This window comes from Rhagoletis zephyria, unplaced genomic scaffold, assembly GCF_001687245.7.
Source record: "Rhagoletis zephyria isolate East Lansing unplaced genomic scaffold, Rhagoletis_zephyria_1.1 Rzeph_scaffold_00306, whole genome shotgun sequence".
Taxonomy (NCBI): domain Eukaryota; kingdom Metazoa; phylum Arthropoda; class Insecta; order Diptera; family Tephritidae; genus Rhagoletis; species Rhagoletis zephyria.
Window position 1 is genome coordinate 139209 of NW_016157390.1, and position 20635 is coordinate 159843.

Below are 20635 nucleotides of genomic sequence, written 5' to 3' on the forward strand. Positions count from 1 at the left end.
TACTTCTTTCGTATTAATTCATAGTTTAAGATTTCCCCAAATCTATCAATTACAATTAACAAGTTTCAAAATGTGTAATGTATACAAACCTGGCATTTTGTTTCCGGGCTATTCGTCTCGGTTTGCTTGAAATACAGTCACTTTCAGAGGTAGAGGTCTGAGTTTTGAAAAATCGCTTTTGAGTTTTTTTAACGCAGTTTTTTGATGGACTTATTGACTTTTGAGGAGATGGGCGAGATTCTGAAGTTGATGTGCAGTAATCAACGATTTTCGGCATAATTTCTGTTTGCTGACTGTTTTCCAAAACAGTTTTGTTTAGTTGTTTTTCTAAATTTGGTAAGCGTGGTAGTTTGAAGTTTAATTCCTCCATTGACTTTTCAGATTTGTCATACAGTGTTGTATCCTCTGTTTGAGGCTTCGGATCTACTACTTCTGTGTCTTTTTTGGAAAGGCCTATTAAAAAGTCAAAGCTTTTTTGAAATTCACTGGAAACTGATTCCACGTTTGAATGGCGAGAGTTAGAGCCTTAAAGAAGACAACACTAAGAAACGTTTCTGTATAAAATGCACAAAAATATTACATTGATTTGTTAATAGCTCAGAGTTTGTTCCTGAAGTACTTCTCTTCTCAGGTGGTATATTCTCTTTATTTTCATTATTTACGATATTTCTGGAACTGTTATTGCTTTTGGATAGCAAATTATCAAAACCTGTTGAATTTGCACGTTCAATGCTTTGGAAGAGAATCGTTGTGGCAGTGTTATGCAATTTAACAAACGATGCATTTTTTGGTCGATGTGGTTTATTGTAGTATTTCAAAATAAACTTGTTTTCAAACAAACGCATAGCCTCCTCTCTTGACAAGATAATTTCAGCTGTTGTCATATTAGTTATGTCTTGAAAGCCGTCTAAAGCGTTTATAAGTTGAACAGGTGTTCGAAAATGCACGACCAGCGTGAGGTAATTTCTAATGGCAATATATAAGTATGTGTAAACTCTAAATATTTTTGTGGTCATAAGCAAGAATCGCCAAAGTCGAAAAACTTGAATTCGAGAAAAAACGCTTTAAAGATTTGGATTGTAATGTTAACCTTATGGGGAAACCAAAATATTTTCGTCTATAACTTTTTAAATAGCCTAGCTAACGAGATGGGAGTTTCACGTACACATGGAATAGTAGTTGCATAAAACGATAACATATATATAAATCAATTCTTACTTAAGTCGACTTAGGCGGTTATTGCTTATGACCACAGATTTGTTTTCTACTATCTTACAGTGATAACTTCTCAATTTGCAGGATCACAGAGCAATTCGCACAGGTTGCTTTGTTGTTTGTTTGGCAAAGTCCACTGAATGAGAGCGTACCAGGGCAGTAGTTGAAATCTACCCAAAAGTTGTCAGCGTTCTAAAGGTAATATATTTTATAAGGCTTGATTCACAACACGTAACATCTTTAGTTAATGATTAAATATACTTTAAAATAGATAAGTTAACGGCCCTTGACCAGTTTTTCAGTGCCAATTTAAACTTAGTTTAAACCACCTAGCTGATAAATTTCATTGGATGGCAACCAGTGCTCACGCTCGCATCAGACCATATTCGAAGACCGTACGGTACACCAAGAAGGCCAACTGGATTGGTTTTACGAAACACACAGGCCGCAAATTCAACGCCCTTCCACCACAAAAAATTCGCGCGCGAAGCTAAGCGCAACATCCGAAGGATCATCAATGCAGCAGCATACTACAACGAGCACCTCAAGACCTGCAATCTCTCCAGCGGAGCTAGCAAACAGTGGACGACAGTAAAATCTCTCTCCCACCCGACGAAACGTAAGGACAACGTTGCCCTTACATTTGGCAATACCACCACGTCGGACCCGCGAACGTGCGCGCGCTTTTTCAGCCGGCAGTTGATTGCACAACCGGAGAGAGACAAAGCCCGCCGCAGTGTGCTACGTAAAGCACACAAAAACTCCGCCCCCGAGACACACTAATGTGCTTTACACCAGAAGAGATGCAGGCAGCTGTAAAGAACGCCAAAGCATCCAAGGCATCAGACCCTGACGGAAACTCGATGCAGATACTGAAGAAGCAAGGACCAGCGGGAGACGAGTATATCACAGCAGCGTTCAACTTTTCCCTGTCCACCCTGATCATCCCTGAGACGTGGAAAATAGGTAGGATCATTCCCCTCACTAAGCCAGGTAAGAAGGCGGAGGCAGGAGGCTCTTACCGGCCAATCTCGCTCCTATCCCCAGTGGCAAAGACAAGGAAAGCACTACTTCTCCCCAGCCTGACGAAGCATCTGTAACTAGCCGAACACCAATATGGATTCCTCAAAATGCATAGTATGGCCACTGCATTAAACGCCATCACCACACAAATAAGCGAGGGTCTAATCCAACGTCGCCCTGTGCTACGACGGTCCTAGTCGCGGTGGACCTATCGAAGGCTTTCGACACGGTAAACCACGCGACCATTTGCCAAGATGTGTTGCTTCGGATTTCAAGTTTTTTTTTAATAAAAGATATTTAAGTAAATTTCGCGTCGATCTAGTCGTGGCTATTTTTTAAAAAAGCTCTGGGGCTTTGTTTTTTTATGTTCAAAAATGAAAGAATAAAAATTTTACGTTTGAATGCTTCCACTTTTTTGGAAAATGCTGGAAATTAATTTAAATGTCTGCAATTATTTAAGAAAATATTCATAATCATTTTTCCATAGGATAGATTTTATTAAAAAATGTATTCCATTTGTTATTTATGCTAATATATATTTTAAAAGACGTTTTTTTCGTTTTTTCTATTCGAAAAACTCAAGAACAGCTGTACCGATATTTTTGAAATTTTGGGCGTCGACTCCAGACTATCCAAGGATGATAATAGATCAAAAGCAATTTCGATATATCAAGAGGGTGTGGCACCTCCCATAAAAACTGAAGTTTTCACACAACATATCTCTGGAAGTATTTTTCGTCGAGTGCTGCAATTTAGTACAGAGATATATAATATCAACGCCAAACTCATGGCAAAAATGGGGGTTATTGAGAAAAGGGGCGTGGCACCTCCCATACAAACTGAATTTCTCACACCGCATACCCATTCTAATGTGAAAAATTCAGTTTGTATGGGAGCTGCCACGACCCCTTTCTCAATAACCAATTTTTAAATAATTGCAGACATTTAATTTCCAGTATTTTCCATGAGTTTGGCGTTGACATTATATATCTCTATACAAAGTTGCAGCACTCTACCGATATCGGTACAGCTTTTCTCGTGTTTTTCGATTAGAAAAAAACGGATTTGAAAATATATGTATATCAATATAGATGGCAATTTAAAAACATTTTTTAATTAAGTGTTTCCTACGGAAAAATGTTTATGAATAGTTTTTTAAATAATTGGAGGCAGTTGAAATTAATTTCAAGTATTTTCCAAAAAATTGGAAGCATTCAAACGTAAATTTTTTTCTTTCACTTTTCAACATAAATAAATAAAAAACTAGAGCTTTTTTAAAAAATCGCCACGGATAGAAGATCGACGCGATATCTTATTTAATCTTCTCTTATTTACAAAAAAGAAGCTTAAAATCGGTTCATATTTGGGTCTCAAAATTGATTTGTCCACAGCAACCTTTTTTGCCCCACTGTGCGCCGCCAGGAGTTAACTTGGTGAGCCACGCCGATGATTGCACGATTATGGCGAGCGCCAATATCGACAGTCTGTGCGGGAAAATCAGCGACTACCTCACCGATCTTGCAAGTTTCTTCACTGCCAAGAGCCTCACCATCTCCGCCGCGAAATCCACCGCCACACTGTTCACCACCTGGACAAAGAAGGTTTGGCTAGAGCTGGACCTTCACGTCGATGGCAACACAATACCGACTGTCAACCACCCCTAAGTTACGTTCGACAGCCTATTCTCCTTTTCAGTATTTAGCGCGTAGGTATCCTTGTCGCGGGGCTAGATCTTAAGTGGTGACATGGGGGCCCTTAGGGGCTTCGCGCTTGCGGGGCTACGGGTGTCACAATCCCGGGTACCCCAGTCAAAGGCTACCAATCCTGAGTCGGTAGGAGGCTCAATTGGTAGAAAAGTCTACGGCTTTCGAAAGTCATACCTAAGACTTTTAAACAAAAAAGGCTCCGCGGGCGAGCAGATGCCCCTGGAGTGTGTTCGTTGGCTAGATAAGCAAAACTAGTGAGACGAACAAGGCCAAAAGGAAGGCTAGATGTACATGTAAGATCGTACAGCTGATAAGATCTGCAAGGAAGAATGTGGCTCGTCAAGCTTTTCGAACGGGTGTAGAAAACCTCAAAGGAGCAATTTCCATGCCTATTGTCAACCCGGGCTGGAAGGCCCAGTATGGCTAGTAGGACCTGTGAGATTAGCGAGACGAGCAGAATGAATGAGGAAATGAGCTGGGTGAAAATGTTGAAAACTGTTGGAAAATGTGGAAGATGTTANCTCAAAATTGATTTGTCCACAGCAACCTTTTTTGCCCCACTGTGCGCCGCCAGGAGTTAACTTGGTGAGCCACGCCGATGATTGCACGATTATGGCGAGCGCCAATATCGACAGTCTGTGCGGGAAAATCAGCGACTACCTCACCGATCTTGCAAGTTTCTTCACTGCCAAGAGCCTCACCATCTCCGCCGCGAAATCCACCGCCACACTGTTCACCACCTGGACAAAGAAGGTTTGGCTAGAGCTGGACCTTCACGTCGATGGCAACACAATACCGACTGTCAACCACCCCTAAGTTACGTTCGACAGCCTATTCTCCTTTTCAGTATTTAGCGCGTAGGTATCCTTGTCGCGGGGCTAGATCTTAAGTGGTGACATGGGGGCCCTTAGGGGCTTCGCGCTTGCGGGGCTACGGGTGTCACAATCCCGGGTACCCCAGTCAAAGGCTACCAATCCTGAGTCGGTAGGAGGCTCAATTGGTAGAAAAGTCTACGGCTTTCGAAAGTCATACCTAAGACTTTTAAACAAAAAAGGCTCCGCGGGCGAGCAGATGCCCCTGGAGTGTGTTCGTTGGCTAGATAAGCAAAACTAGTGAGACGAACAAGGCCAAAAGGAAGGCTAGATGTACATGTAAGATCGTACAGCTGATAAGATCTGCAAGGAAGAATGTGGCTCGTCAAGCTTTTCGAACGGGTGTAGAAAACCTCAAAGGAGCAATTTCCATGCCTATTGTCAACCCGGGCTGGAAGGCCCAGTATGGCTAGTAGGACCTGTGAGATTAGCGAGACGAGCAGAATGAATGAGGAAATGAGCTGGGTGAAAATGTTGAAAACTGTTGGAAAATGTGGAAGATGTTGGATAACGTGAAGGAACGTTGACAATGTCGGAAATGTTGTAAAACACGGTGTAAATTTTGTGGTGAACCGTGGAAAAGTGTAAAAGAAGAAAGCAAATCTTACTAGTCGTGTGGTCAAGCATGTGTATTCTGGTATGTTTAGTAGGTTGCGTGACTCGAGCTGGTCAAGCAAGTCTGGCTGGCGAGCATTACTCCAATCTGCTCAGTGAGGTATGGCCCTTCGGGAAGTATCGCGGGGGCTGTGGTTTAATACCTAAATACGGGTGGAACTCGCAAGGATTCACTGTGGAGTTGCATTGCAACCGGGTGCCGGGACCCAAAGAATGGCAGAGATTTAGGTAGGTTTCGGCTTTACCAAGGTGGTATGTGTGTCCGTCCCACACTGCCTTTANTCACCATCTCCGCCGCGAAATCCACCGCCACACTGTTCACCACCTGGACAAAGAAGGTTTGGCTAGAGCTGGACCTTCACGTCGATGGCAACACAATACCGACTGTCAACCACCCCTAAGTTACGTTCGACAGCCTATTCTCCTTTTCAGTATTTAGCGCGTAGGTATCCTTGTCGCGGGGCTAGATCTTAAGTGGTGACATGGGGGCCCTTAGGGGCTTCGCGCTTGCGGGGCTACGGGTGTCACAATCCCGGGTACCCCAGTCAAAGGCTACCAATCCTGAGTCGGTAGGAGGCTCAATTGGTAGAAAAGTCTACGGCTTTCGAAAGTCATACCTAAGACTTTTAAACAAAAAAGGCTCCGCGGGCGAGCAGATGCCCCTGGAGTGTGTTCGTTGGCTAGATAAGCAAAACTAGTGAGACGAACAAGGCCAAAAGGAAGGCTAGATGTACATGTAAGATCGTACAGCTGATAAGATCTGCAAGGAAGAATGTGGCTCGTCAAGCTTTTCGAACGGGTGTAGAAAACCTCAAAGGAGCAATTTCCATGCCTATTGTCAACCCGGGCTGGAAGGCCCAGTATGGCTAGTAGGACCTGTGAGATTAGCGAGACGAGCAGAATGAATGAGGAAATGAGCTGGGTGAAAATGTTGAAAACTGTTGGAAAATGTGGAAGATGTTAGATAACGTGAAGGAACGTTGACAATGTCGGAAATGTTGTAAAACACGGTGTAAATTTTGTGGTGAACCGTGGAAAAGTGTAAAAGAAGAAAGCAAATCTTACTAGTCGTGTNGAAATTAATTTCAAGTATTTTCCAAAAAATTGGAAGCATTCAAACGTAAATTTTTTTCTTTCACTTTTCAACATAAATAAATAAAAAACTAGAGCTTTTTTAAAAAATCGCCACGGATAGAAGATCGACGCGATATCTTATTTAATCTTCTCTTATTTACAAAAAAGAAGCTTAAAATCGGTTCATATTTGGGTCTCAAAATTGATTTGTCCACAGCAACCTTTTTTGCCCCACTGTGCGCCGCCAGGAGTTAACTTGGTGAGCCACGCCGATGATTGCACGATTATGGCGAGCGCCAATATCGACAGTCTGTGCGGGAAAATCAGCGACTACCTCACCGATCTTGCAAGTTTCTTCACTGCCAAGAGCCTCACCATCTCCGCCGCGAAATCCACCGCCACACTGTTCACCACCTGGACAAAGAAGGTTTGGCTAGAGCTGGACCTTCACGTCGATGGCAACACAATACCGACTGTCAACCACCCCTAAGTTACGTTCGACAGCCTATTCTCCTTTTCAGTATTTAGCGCGTAGGTATCCTTGTCGCGGGGCTAGATCTTAAGTGGTGACATGGGGGCCCTTAGGGGCTTCGCGCTTGCGGGGCTACGGGTGTCACAATCCCGGGTACCCCAGTCAAAGGCTACCAATCCTGAGTCGGTAGGAGGCTCAATTGGTAGAAAAGTCTACGGCTTTCGAAAGTCATACCTAAGACTTTTAAACAAAAAAGGCTCCGCGGGCGAGCAGATGCCCCTGGAGTGTGTTCGTTGGCTAGATAAGCAAAACTAGTGAGACGAACAAGGCCAAAAGGAAGGCTAGATGTACATGTAAGATCGTACAGCTGATAAGATCTGCAAGGAAGAATGTGGCTCGTCAAGCTTTTCGAACGGGTGTAGAAAACCTCAAAGGAGCAATTTCCATGCCTATTGTCAACCCGGGCTGGAAGGCCCAGTATGGCTAGTAGGACCTGTGAGATTAGCGAGACGAGCAGAATGAATGAGGAAATGAGCTGGGTGAAAATGTTGAAAACTGTTGGAAAATGTGGAAGATGTTAGATAACGTGAAGGAACGTTGACAATGTCGGAAATGTTGTAAAACACGGTGTAAATTTTGTGGTGAACCGTGGAAAAGTGTAAAAGAAGAAAGCAAATCTTACTAGTCGTGTGGTCAAGCATGTGTATTCTGGTATGTTTAGTAGGTTGCGTGACTCGAGCTGGTCAAGCAAGTCTGGCTGGCGAGCATTACTCCAATCTGCTCAGTGAGGTATGGCCCTTCGGGAAGTATCGCGGGGGCTGTGGTTTAATACCTAAATACGGGTGGAACTCGCAAGGATTCACTGTGGAGTTGCATTGCAACCGGGTGCCGGGACCCAAAGAATGGCAGAGATTTAGGTAGGTTTCGGCTTTACCAAGGTGGTATGTGTGTCCGTCCCACACTGCCTTTAGTACTGAAGTGCTTGCATTTCAGGGCAATGATTAAGGCATGAATTAATCCATAAGCTTAACGGGCTCTGTGGAGTTTAGACCGTATACTATGGCAGGTACCCATAATAAACCTGAACTACATCCCCTTTTCAGTGCACGCCTCAGCCACCTGCGAAAAGAAGCGAGCAACGAACAAAGTCCTCAAGTCACTAGTCGGCAGCACTTGGGGAGCCGGCAAAGAAACCCTACTCACCATGTATAAAGCAATCGGCCGGTCGGTGGCAAACTAAGCAGCGCCAGTGTGGTCAGCAGATACCAGCGATACACAGTAGAAAAACCTACAAACATGCCAGAATGCAGCTCTACGCACGGCTACAGGTTGCCATCTCATGTCATCCGAGCATCACCTTGGTGGAGCCAGATGCGGTAAAACAGCACAACACGTTGCTATCGAAGCACGCCCTGCTTCGAAATGATCCGCCCCCCAACATGTCAGACGTTACCTGCGCAACTGGAAACCCGGCGTTGAGCCGTGCGTACGCACCCATTCGACGCAGAAAAATACAGTGCGGCGCTTAACCATCTAAATACCGATGCAGTCAGGTCGAATCTCAGCACCAGATTCATATTCATATCTGGCCAAGGACTGTCACTGCAGCACCATTCCCCATAAGTTTTTGATGATTTTTCCTGATGTTACAACAAAAACAAGAGTTTAAACTAAGTTTAGGCCACAGTTTGATTTAACAGTGCACTGGAAAACTGTCCCTTAGATTATTTGCAAACTTACCATGGGCTTGAAAAATTCAATACTTTCTCCGAATTTGAATGTTTTGCAACGAAATGAGTAAACTAGAATATTTTTCGCCAAATGCATGTTATACGTATTTAGCAAATCTCGAGCAGTCTACGGAAATGAGAAGGTTATTTTATTTACTAAGTTGTAATATTCACATAAATTAAAAATACAGTCGACGATGTAATTAGTTTGTACTTTTTATATGTGTGCATTCATATTCAGTAAAACCCACTTTGCCGGTTTTTCTGAACCTTAAATCGGATTTAAAGCTCAGTTGTGGAAGACTTAGACTTGACTTGACTAGAAATTTGTATATCTGGCAAATGAGCAGTGTGTGTATGTAGTTACCCAAAAAAAAAAAAAAACTTCACTTAGAAAATAGGAGAACTGTAGATTTTTGATTTCTAAGTTAAGCTTCTAAGTGCAAAGAGAGCCGTGAGAGAATCAAGCTACCATTTTTTCGCTTATTTTTAATAAAGGTCCGCCAAATGTGCCTACAACAATTATTATTTTTGTATAAATGCAATTCATATGGCTATCGAAAAACAAACTTTCAAATAGACAGAAAAAAATATAAACCAAATCGCAATTTGGTACGCTTAAACAATTTATTTCAATTGTAATTTCAATTTTACCCCAAAACAAATTCAACGTTTACAATTTGTCGTGTACAAATACAAATGCCGAGGATAAAAAAAAAGAGAAAGAGTAATAGATTTGTTTTGTGCTGTGTTGTACTGTGTTGTGTTGTGTTGTGATGTGTTGTAATGTGTTGTGTTGTGTTGATTTAAGTTCTTTTGCGTTATGTTATGTTTTGTTGTGTTGTGTTGGGTTGTGTTGTGTTGTGTTGTATTGTATTGTGTTGTGTTGGGTTGGGTTGTGTTGTGCTGTTTTGTGTTATGTTTTGTTATATTCTGTAATGTTGTTCAACGCATTTCACCTCAGTTCACTTCAATCAACTCAACACGGCTCAGCTCAGCACACAACAACTCCCCTTAATTTAAAAGGTTGAATTTCAACCGCTGGGCGAACACTAGTAATTATAACTTATTTTTCTTCTTAAAGCACGCTAGTCGCTTTCATTCTGTGCTAACTGACGCCAATTGGAAATGCCAAGTGAAGCCAAGTCCTTCTCCACTTGCGTCTTTCCATGGCCGTGAGGCCTTCCTTTTCCTCTGCTACCGCCAGCGAGTTCCGAGTTGAATACTTTCAGAGCTGGAGCGTCGGAGTCCATTCGAACGACATGGCCAAGCCAGCGGAGCCGCTGTATTTTAATTCGCAGCACTTCGTGTATGTCTACGGTGAACAGATTTCTGTGGCCGAAAATCGGGGCATTTCTAAAGCATTGAATTCGTGAAATCAGTACAAAAAAAGTTATGTCTTCATTTTTTGTCGCAATGTAGAAAAAACAATTCAGTTTGACTTTAACAATTATTCACCAAACTTAGATTTGTTTCGGTTTTTTTACCGAAGATATTGTCAAGTGAAATGTTCGATAACTTTTTAAACAAAAACCTGTAATTCTTTAAGCGTTGAACCGATTTCAACGAAACTCTGGGATATTAGAGGGAATGAATCTGACTTTAGAAAATCGATCTTAAATTTTTACAATTAATTTTTTCATAATTTTTAATACTATTATTTATAAAGATAAACTTTTTTTTTGTTCTGAGCCTCTTAAAAATCTCAAGTATTTGTCGTCAAATTAATTTTTTTTTAATGCAAGCGCTCGTTTTGTATTGCAAAATCACATTCTTTTGTGATACTCGTTAACCCAAATTGACCCCCTGTTGCCTTATGGCAACGCAAAATACATCATGTGTAAGAGGGTGTAAAACAAAAACCGCTTACTTCAAAATGCTTATGTGAACGTTAACTTATTCCTAAAGGGTGTATCTTTCGAAATGTTTACGCTTCTGTCAGATCCTTGCTGTCTATTGAGTGTAATGCAAGTGTGTTCTTTAATCAAAATTAGAAGTGGCAGAAAACCATCAAAATGTCATATATGAAGAAGTAAGTATGAATTTAAAGAAACCGTTTTTTTTTTTATTTACAAAATATGACAGTGATAAAATATTAGTTACAACATTAGTGACTATTGATAACAAGTAACAATAACAAGTAATTTTTAATAAAAAAAAATATATATATCTCTAAATATTTCATGATCGGATCTAAACCAAATTAGTAAGGGACCGATCCGTTGCAAAAAGAATTATCGAAATCGGTTGACGTGGACCAAAGTTATGCGGTAACATACATAAAAAAAAATAAAAAAATAAAAATAAAAAAAAATAAAACAAAATAAAAAAAAAATAAAAAATAAATAAAAATATTCCGACGAACTGATAACCTCCTCCTTTTTTGGAAGTCGGCTAAAAACAATCGTGCATGCTATATAATTTAAGTGTTTTTTTAAGTCCGTTGCCATATGGCAAGACGGGGCGTAATGTGAACTGTTCCTCTTTTTACCAAATTTTGATATGTTGGCTGGCCCAAATTGACCCTGTATTGCCGTATTGCAACGCAAAATACCTTCATGTATGAGACGGTATAAAACAAAAATCGTTTGTATGTATTTTTGCAGTTTTGCAGGTGGTTAACTCATTCCATCTATCCCTGATCTGCCTAATCATATTATCGTATATTCATTGTACAAGTGTTGAAGTGGTATACAAATGTAGTTTGTCTGTTACAGGGAAAACTGGTAACGTTTTTTACATTCTCATCTGCTATTTCATTACCCTAGATTCCCTTGTGACCGGGCATCTATTAGATATATAGGCTTTTGTCAGCGTCTAGCTTGTCAATGACATTTATGCATGAAATACTATATAAGGAAACTGCCTTAATTGCCGCCTGGAATAGGTATCAATTTGAATTGATTGTCGTTTCGGTGAAGACTGGCTTTTAGAGCCGTCCGTGAAAATGTTTAGGGATCTATGGCTAGGTTTCATTCCCTTGTGCCATCCCTCCTCCTATACCGTTGTGCAAAAAGTTCGTTTCCACTTAAAGCTGGGTGCCATGAAGTTTGTGCTGCTTGTGCTTCCCGCCCCAAATTAAGCTGTGCCCAAAGGTTCTGAAATTGTATTTCCCTATGACCGTCAATCTACGTGCGGTCGGCCAATGGGCGGTAAACTAAGGGTGTTTTAAAGAGCAGCCGTCGAAGTGGACCTCAGCGCTCCAGCGATGAGGCATAAGGACTTTTTTGCGGCATTCCAGCGCACCAAAGCGCCATAGAGCAGTATTAGGCTGACTATTGCTGTGTAACACCAATGCATCAGAGCAGATGACAAACCCCATGTGATTCCCAGCGTTCTTTTACATGCGTAAAGTGCGTTACTGGGCTTCTGCTGGTGAAGCATGTAAAACTATAGGACGAGTAGCCTGTGCAAAATGTGAGCTGGGTGAAATGTTTTGCTACTTTTCATACTAAAAATTAACTTCTTCATCCGCTTTGCACGTAGAATATGCATATATTATCAATAAATGTATTAAAACTTATAAGCAATGTTTCTATTATTTCACATTTTAACCAAATACTGTCCTCTAACAATCCATCTGGAATACGCCCCATGTTGTCATNTTGCACGTAGAATATGCATATATTATCAATAAATGTATTAAAACTTATAAGCAATGTTTCTATTATTTCACATTTTAACCAAATACTGTCCTCTAACAATCCATCTGGAATACGCCCCATGTTGTCATACGGCAACGGCCGATATCGGAAGAACTATACTACTCCCAAAGTTTTAGTCATATTTTTTCCTTTACTTTAGCGCTACTTTTACCCTGAATATACACAGATGAAAGCAAGAAAATCTAAGAAAATTAATCTGGGACAATTTGGGTTAAACTAAACATCTAAGGCCCGGTTGTTCAATGTCTGGTTATCACTACCACTACACTATCGACGATTTCGACATCATGCATGTAACATGTGATCGATAAAGCAGTAGTTGTGCTTAACCGGAGCTTCTACCTCCGATTTGTGCTAATCAGACATTGAACAACCGGCCCTAAGGGCGGTTTCGCTTTAGCATTTATTAATTGTCTCGTCTTTCAATTGCAATAAAAATAAATATGCTACCACCTAATCATGTAAATGGGTTACCATTGCGTAAAGAAAAACATAACAGTGTTTATAAAGGGATCTCAAAAGTGGCTGAAAAGTGGAACAATGTTTTTTCTAAATTTAATTGGGGAATATTTATGCAAAACATGCAAAACCATCTCAAATATCAGTGGCTGCTCTTGATCGGGAGTCTGGCGAGGAAAACAGTGACGACAGTGACTCCGATTTTTCAGATTTTGAAGGTAAAATTAACTTTTTGTCAGTCATTTAAGTAAGAATGCGCCCATTCAGTTTTTTGATCTAGTTGTTTAGGAGAATCCCTTACTTGTGACGAAGGAAAAAATTTGTTGCATCCGACTTTGAAAAAGAATTGTCACAGCAGCAAACAATAATGTCGCTTTGTTAACGGAAGGAGACACGAAAAACATCCAATTATTAACTATAGTGCCGATAGATTGGAATGCTGCGAAAATTCGTAAATTATTAGGCGTCACCCGTTACATGAATCCGACTGAACTTAAATTGCGTAAATAATCTGGATATTTTGCATCTCCTCATAAAAAATTGGTCGCGTTTTAGCGAATTCCGTTGCTGAAAACGTTCACCGATTTTATGAAATGGATGAAAACAGCCGTGTTATGTAATGGAAATAAGAATAGTGTTCAAAAAAGGCTGTTGCTCTGTAATTTGAGAGAGCTTCATGAAAAATGTTTATTAAAATATCCGAATGTAAGGATAATCTTTCTAAATTCACTTTACTGCGAGCAGCTTCCTGCGTAGTTGTTGGGTGTAAAGGTGATCACCAGGGATCGGATTTTAAGGAAATTGCCTTTTTTATGCTAAAGAGATAGAGTATATTCGATTAAGAATGTCCACGATTTAGCTTTCCCTGATTCCATATGTATATACACATTTGATGTTACCTTATTTTGCCTTTTCTACCTAAAAGAACAGTATGCAGCTCCCAAAAAGCTCCATATAAAATGACGTACAAGAAATGGCTAAGATATTTTCTTGTGTCAAATTTCCTTAAGGCAGTACGCAGTTCTTAAGAGATTTGCTAAGCTTTCTACTACGGTTTTTTAAGTTTTTTTGTGAAAAAAAGAGCACAAGGCAACTCATGTTTGCAACAGAAATATATGCCCGTTCCATTATCTCTTGAGGAAAGAGTGAGGCAACAGGATGTGAAGTATCAGATGCCAAAATTCCTCGGACACACACACGAAATACTGGAAATTTTTTTCTTGTCCGTTTTCTTGAGATCTGCATACTGGCCTTTAGTTGAAAAGGGCAAGGAAAATACCCTTATTCCTGATAATATGAAAGTTTTAAACGTTCCATATTTAAATTGGGCACCACTTGTATCAACTCACGTCGAGCACACGATTAGCTTTGCGGGTTGAAAACTCGAAAGGAGAAAATAGTCAAAGATTCAAAGTAGAAAATTTTCATATAATGAACTAGTTCTTTTGCCTTTTTTGTGATTTCTAGTGAGTTTTCCTGTCTATTTCGCTTTTTTATCTTCTCTTTTCCAGCCCGTTTCGTTATTTTATTTTGCCTTTTTTATAGGGTTTTAGGTCCTAAAAATCCGTTCCCTGGTGATCACAATGTATGTGTTATCAAAACGCACCAAAACATGGAATTTAAAATTCATGGATTATATCCTGCCTTACAAGGATCCGGACAAACATATTCGATAAGTGATTTAACCAAACAAATTATCTGTCACTATCCAAATGATCGTTGCAATTTGTTAGCTTGTGCCGTATATCAACATTATTTTGATTACAGTTTCTAAAGGAAACGTGGCTCGGATTTTTTTTTTGCGGATTTTAATACCTCTAAGTTTTGTTGATAAATAACATTTTTTGAGATTTTTATGAGGCGCAGAACAGGAAAAAAATGTATTGCTTATGAACAATTGTATTAAAAATTATAAAAAAATTAATTTTCCAAAAATTTAAGACCGTTTTTCCAAAGTCAGATTCATTCCCTCTAATATCCCCGAGTTTCGTTAAAATCGGTTCATCGCTTAAAGAATTACAGGTTTTTGTTTAACAAGTTATCGACCATTACACTTGACAATAACTTCGGTAAAAACAGAAAAAGATCTAAGTTTGGTGAATAATTGTTAAAGTCAAACTGAATCGTTTTTTCTACATTGAGACAAAAAATTAAGACATGCATTTTTTTGTGCTCATTTCACGAATTCTGACCCAATATTTAATTTTTTTTAGAATAAAAAGACATAGTATCGTGTCAGCGAGATGGAGTCGCGTGTGAGCTGCCGCCGAGTGTGGATGTGTTAGCGAATAGTTTCATCATTCATATTAACACTTAAAACCAGGGACGTGAACCGGTTTTGAACCGGAAAACCGCTTTTTTCTATTAATTAACTGAACCATTAACCGATCCGAAATTTTCCACAAATGTTTGATCCGAACCGAAAACCGAACCACTTTCCATAAAGGTTTAAAGGTTCGTTTCAACCAAGTTTTAATAGATAAATGTACCAACTTTTTTACTTTTTGTTAAACATTGTAATACCTACCCTGTGACAGAAAGACAGAAGAAATACGTTTGTGATAAAATTTTGGGAAACGGGCGTGCCACCGCCCACTTATGATCACATATGTGTATCTCGGTAACCGGTCTAGCAATTTATACCAAACTCGGTATGGCTATTGTGCTTGCCAAATAAAAGCAAAACGTTCAAAATTATTGAAATCAGACTAAAATTGAGGCCGCTTTTTATATAACGGTAAATTTCATAAATGCTTGAAACTTCAATATTTCGAACTTTAAGGACGCTTAATTACTCAAAATTTATACACCCCGCTTACCATGTTGCGGTGGCTCTCGGAAAGGTGAAAATCATATATTTAATACTTGCGCCGGGTGTTTAATGTTCGGCTCCGCCCGAATTTAGACTTTATTACTTGTTTGTTTTTCGAACCGTTGAACCGAACCGAAACCCCGGTTCAAAGACCAAAAAAACCGCTTTGAGGAACCAATCCAAAAGTGCAAAAACGGTTCGAACCGCTGAACCGAACCGACAAAATTTTTCATCCGGTTCACGTCCCTGCTTAAAACACATTTGTCTAAATTCATTGTAAATGTATCATCAACTTTAATTTGCTTTTATTATAAATAAATATACAAAAGTCATCCGTGACAATGCTTTAATACAGTTTAAAACAAAACAAAGAGAAACGAACTTGACAAGTTATCGCAAAAATTTATACATACACCCTATCTCACAACTCGGTTATAAACGCCACATCTCAGCTGAAAATACATTGAAAATATGCTGAGATAGGTCGTTTTTGAATCGACTGATGAGATATGGCATTTTTTAACTGAATTCTGAGGTAGGGCGTTCTTCAAATTCTGAAATAGGGCGTTGTTGAAAAATTTTCTGAGATAGACCTTTTTCGAACTGGCTGCCGAAATAGGTCAATCTTCCCCTCAGGTATCGATATGTATATAGCTTATATTTTTCATATCCATGAATTTTGGAAGAAAACAAGTACTTTTTTATAATTTAACTAAATCCAAGTTTATATCGTTTCGTTAAAAAAAAAACTTAGCAAATAAATACGAAAACCTTAAAGAAAATTAAGGCAAGAATGATAGAAACGTAACGTAAATAAGGATGTTTATGGATGCGTATGTTTACGGCTCCCTTATATTCTATGTTCTTTAAGATAATGAAAGTGCTGCCAGGCCCGAAAAATGGTTTTGGTCGATAGTACACGGAGAATTCTATTAAATTAATAAAGAAAGCACTGAAAATCGGGGCTGACAAAAAATGAAAAACTTCTTTTATGCATTAGCGAAAAACGCATTACTTCAGAAAGTGCAAAAAATGGGCAGGTTTTTATTTCTTCTTTTGAAAGCTACTATTTAATAAAATAATAAAAAATAACCTATTTTTACATATATTTTTTATTCATTCCAATAAAATTTAGCATTTTTTTAAATTTTGTTTAGAAAAATTATTTTTTTGGAACACCGCAGGGACACCCTGTGTTTAATCTTATTCCAAAATTTTAATTCCTGTAATTCTCAACTATCTATATGGAAACAAGAAACGTCAAACCAACATTTTATTTCAAAGAATATATTTTTGACATTTTTTTCTGTGAAGAGCTTACGCATGGCTGTGCTCTTATTAAAATTCTTAGAATAAAATTTGTCGATTTTAGTGGCTTCCTGGTGGCATATAATTAATTTTTTAGGGAAATGTCTGTTTAATTCTTTTTAGTGGATAAATTGTCTTTACAAAAATACCAAGCAAGTTCACATTGCAGATAACGAATCTTTCGATTTCTGCCCACTTAGGCGGCACTGTGTGGCGTGTTGTTTTGGACTCGGCCAAAATCACTTAGGCGGTTACACGCCAATAAAAAAGAAGATTTCTAGATTAGTTTTGCTTTGATATCTACCGACGCAGTTGTTGTCGAGACCAGTCATTATAGCAACTTTTTTTATAGGAAAGTTTGTCTGGACAAACAAGAAATTCCTCTAAATAAGCTTAAAAAAATCTTTAAGAATGCCATGCGATTTAAGATTTAAAAAAATCCTCGAAAGTAGGTTTTAGTGAAATGCATACATATTAGTGTATTTAAATTTAGATTTGTAGTATGAAAATTTATTTCATAGTATATAGTAAATAGTTTTAAAATAAAATATAGTAATCTGAAAAATTCATGTAATTTTCTTAGCTTATAAATTCAAAAAAAGTTTATCTACTAAATTTTTCTTACGTTTTCGAACTTTGCTGAGTGGAAGTTAGCAAAAGCGATCGCTCTGGTCAATTTATCTTTCAAGAAAAACTTGTCTGCACAACGTATATTATTAAGTTCACTTTGAAGCCGCGTTGAATCGACACACTTAAGTAACATTACAAGTAAACGTAGCGCCATCATTTGCGTATTAAAATCTCCAACAAAGTCGATGGGAAACCAAATACAAGCTCTAAAAATACATGATCATATAAGGAGGTGTTGGTCCATATTTTTCAATACTTATGCAATGTTACCTACATAATTCCACTTTCGAATTTCGCCAACTTTTCGAGAACCTCTGGTCGTACGTTATTTAAAAGCTCATGTATCATTTCCAATAATTGGTAATGATAAGAGATTATGCCTTTTGCTTTGTGTTGTAGACAACCTATCATATATGTTACAGCTGAAGGCAAAAGTTTTTCAAATTGATCGCGAATACCCTCATCTTGAGTACTAATATTGGACTGAATTTTCTGTTAAGATATAAAAGTTAATCAAACGATCTTTTATATTAGGAATAATATAATCAGTATTCAAGTTTACCAAATATAAGCTCAGCCACATTATAATCAACTTGCAGGCTTCCATTTGCTTATGCCGCAATGCGCGCTCAAGTGCTCGAAATCCCAATACCATATCGTAAAACAATTTTTTTTTCTTGGAAAAAAAGTTATTACTTAACAATTTCATATGCGAATTTATATGTATTTGTATGTGGCAGTGGCTCACTGCCTATTTCGGCAAGCACCTACCAAAAACTTTTACCACGAATAAAAACTAACTGAGAACTGGTTAACTTAAAAAAATGTTGATTTGTCCGGAACGACCCAGATTTATATAAGGCTTGTCACTCCAGCAACACTTCCGAAAACTCTTTGGGGAATTTGTATATTGTTACAACAACAACAAGTCATGCCACCCGCAAAATATCCGGCTCGCAGTAAGCCGTTTATAAAAGTAAATAATCAGAAGTGGCGCCTTAGGTTTTCTAAAAAGCAATTAAGTAATACTCTGCATTTTGTAAGGCGGTTATATTCCCCAATGAGTCCAAATTAATCATTTGTGGACCTGATGGATCCTCATATATTTTGGCGTAAGCCAAATTCAGAACTGCCAAAACATTTTAAGGCCACAGTCAAACAGGGAGATGCCTGTATGTCCGCCTAGAAACTTACAATTTATAGAGACAACGGATAAAATTTAATACCTCGAAGTCTCGACTGAAAGTGATGAGAGACTGACCATTCGTGAGGTCTGTAGATTTTATCAATCCCCGTAGCATAAGTCGGGTTATATTGTACAGATATGGCTGATTTGGAACTGTCAGCAAGTTATGCAGCCACCGACAGTATCCCGACATGAACGTAATCGAAAATTTATCAGCCATTTTGGATGCTGGTTGAGGAATGGAGCAGATGGATCCGAGTATGCTGAAAATGGTGGGTACGGTTTAGTTATTTGTACAACGATTTTGGGTTGCTGTGCCCATACGCGTGACCCGAATCAAAAAACAAGAGTCTACGTGTTATTTAAAAAAGAAAATTTGCTATATCTGTGCACTAATTTATTAATAATTTCAGTTTGAAACATGGTATTTTTTGCAAATTTCCGAGCTGAGCTGTTAAACACAAAAAATATTCACGAAATATTTCTGCAAAAGATGTTGTGCCCCTCTTCTTCGGTAACACAGAAAGGAGAATTCTACTTAGTGAGGGTTACAGTATTATATGGGACAGTCCTGTTTTTTGACCAATTATCCTGGTAATTTATTTATTTTATACGGGACGCCTAATGCTCTGTATTGCTTTTAATGTCCTGTTTGGCTATTTTACTTTTGTTTATTAAACGTTTACTATTTTTTATTAAAGTAAAGAACTTTTCCCAGCCATATAAATCCAGATTTATGACTTTTTGCATAAACTATGAAAATTAATTCTGCAAAGTTTCATCAAAATCAGAATCTTAAGAAAAAATTTGATTTGCAGTTTTGTAGCTCATTAAAATTTAGTACAATAAAAAGCAACGTACTGCTCATTTGCTCCCCTATAAAAAATTTGTAACATACATACTTTGTATGAAAAAAATGCGTAACACTTTCAACAAAAAAAAAAATTGACAAAACTCTACGGTAAGTTTTAGCCACTATAAGCTTGCACTTTAATAATGATACATAGGCGCTTACATGCCGTTCCAGGTGACCACCTTCCAAAAATTTATTATTGGAGAAAACAGCTTTATAATTTCTAAGCGCGGCCGAAGGACGCCTACGCATAAAAATGTTCTCTGTAAAAGGTGTTCAGCCCCTCTTCTTCGGCAATACAGAAAGAAAAATTCTACTTAGTGAGGGTTATAATCTTTTTGAGAAAAATCCAAATGTCCCCTATCAGCTCCCAAGTGGCCTGTGGCGGGTGAGGGGGCGACTTCATAAAGCGCGGTCCATCCCCTTTCGTTAAGGGGGCTTAAGGGGGAAACCTGCACCCCCTCCGCCCCCACCTCAAAATCGTTGTACAAATAACAAAGCATTTCCCAAAATTGTTGTTGACCATAAAGAATTACTGACATATTTTTCAATCCTTTCGTTATTAGAATTTATTAAAAAAATATTAAAAAAAACAGTAAAAGATTAAATGATCTGAATATAAATAACTGGGTTGACAAAATAGAAATTGGATACGTATATTTTTTTTGTTTTTGTATTGGAAACTAAAGTTTTTGCTAGGTGCCGGTCGTTGTTAGCGGAGCTAATTATTACTGATAAGCTGAGCTAATGGAACACCTAAAGGATAGGGACCGTTGAGCTAAAACAAAGTGGGTGTGGCCCGCCGCCCTTTTCCTGATTTTTACACAATTTTTTTTTTTTTGTGCAAATTGACAGGGGCGGCGCTAGGAGGCGTAAACGCAGAATTTTCAATATTTTCAAAAGCTTATATTTCGAAAACTGTTGAACCGATTTCAAAAATATGGACACAGTTTACAAAGTAATTGAAAGACCTCTCATTCGATACTATATCTATATATATTATATATATATATAT

The 20635-nt window shown here is 38.6% G+C and overlaps 1 protein-coding gene across 1 annotated transcript in view; it reads right to left on the bottom strand.

The window, feature by feature from the left end:
* The window catches only part of LOC108358861 (uncharacterized), a 44725-nt gene that overhangs the window by 19338 nt on the left and 4752 nt on the right, over nt 1-20635 (bottom strand). The window contains exons 2-8 of the mRNA XM_017610363.1: nt 18144-18257; nt 17856-18073; nt 17577-17787; nt 8718-8834; nt 1277-1407; nt 581-966; nt 90-525 (exon numbers count right to left, since the gene is read on the bottom strand). Coding sequence (XP_017465852.1) covers nt 90-525; nt 581-966; nt 1277-1407; nt 8718-8834; nt 17577-17787; nt 17856-18073; nt 18144-18257 — 1613 coding nt within the window. The remainder of the gene's footprint in view (nt 1-89; nt 526-580; nt 967-1276; nt 1408-8717; nt 8835-17576; nt 17788-17855; nt 18074-18143; nt 18258-20635) is intronic.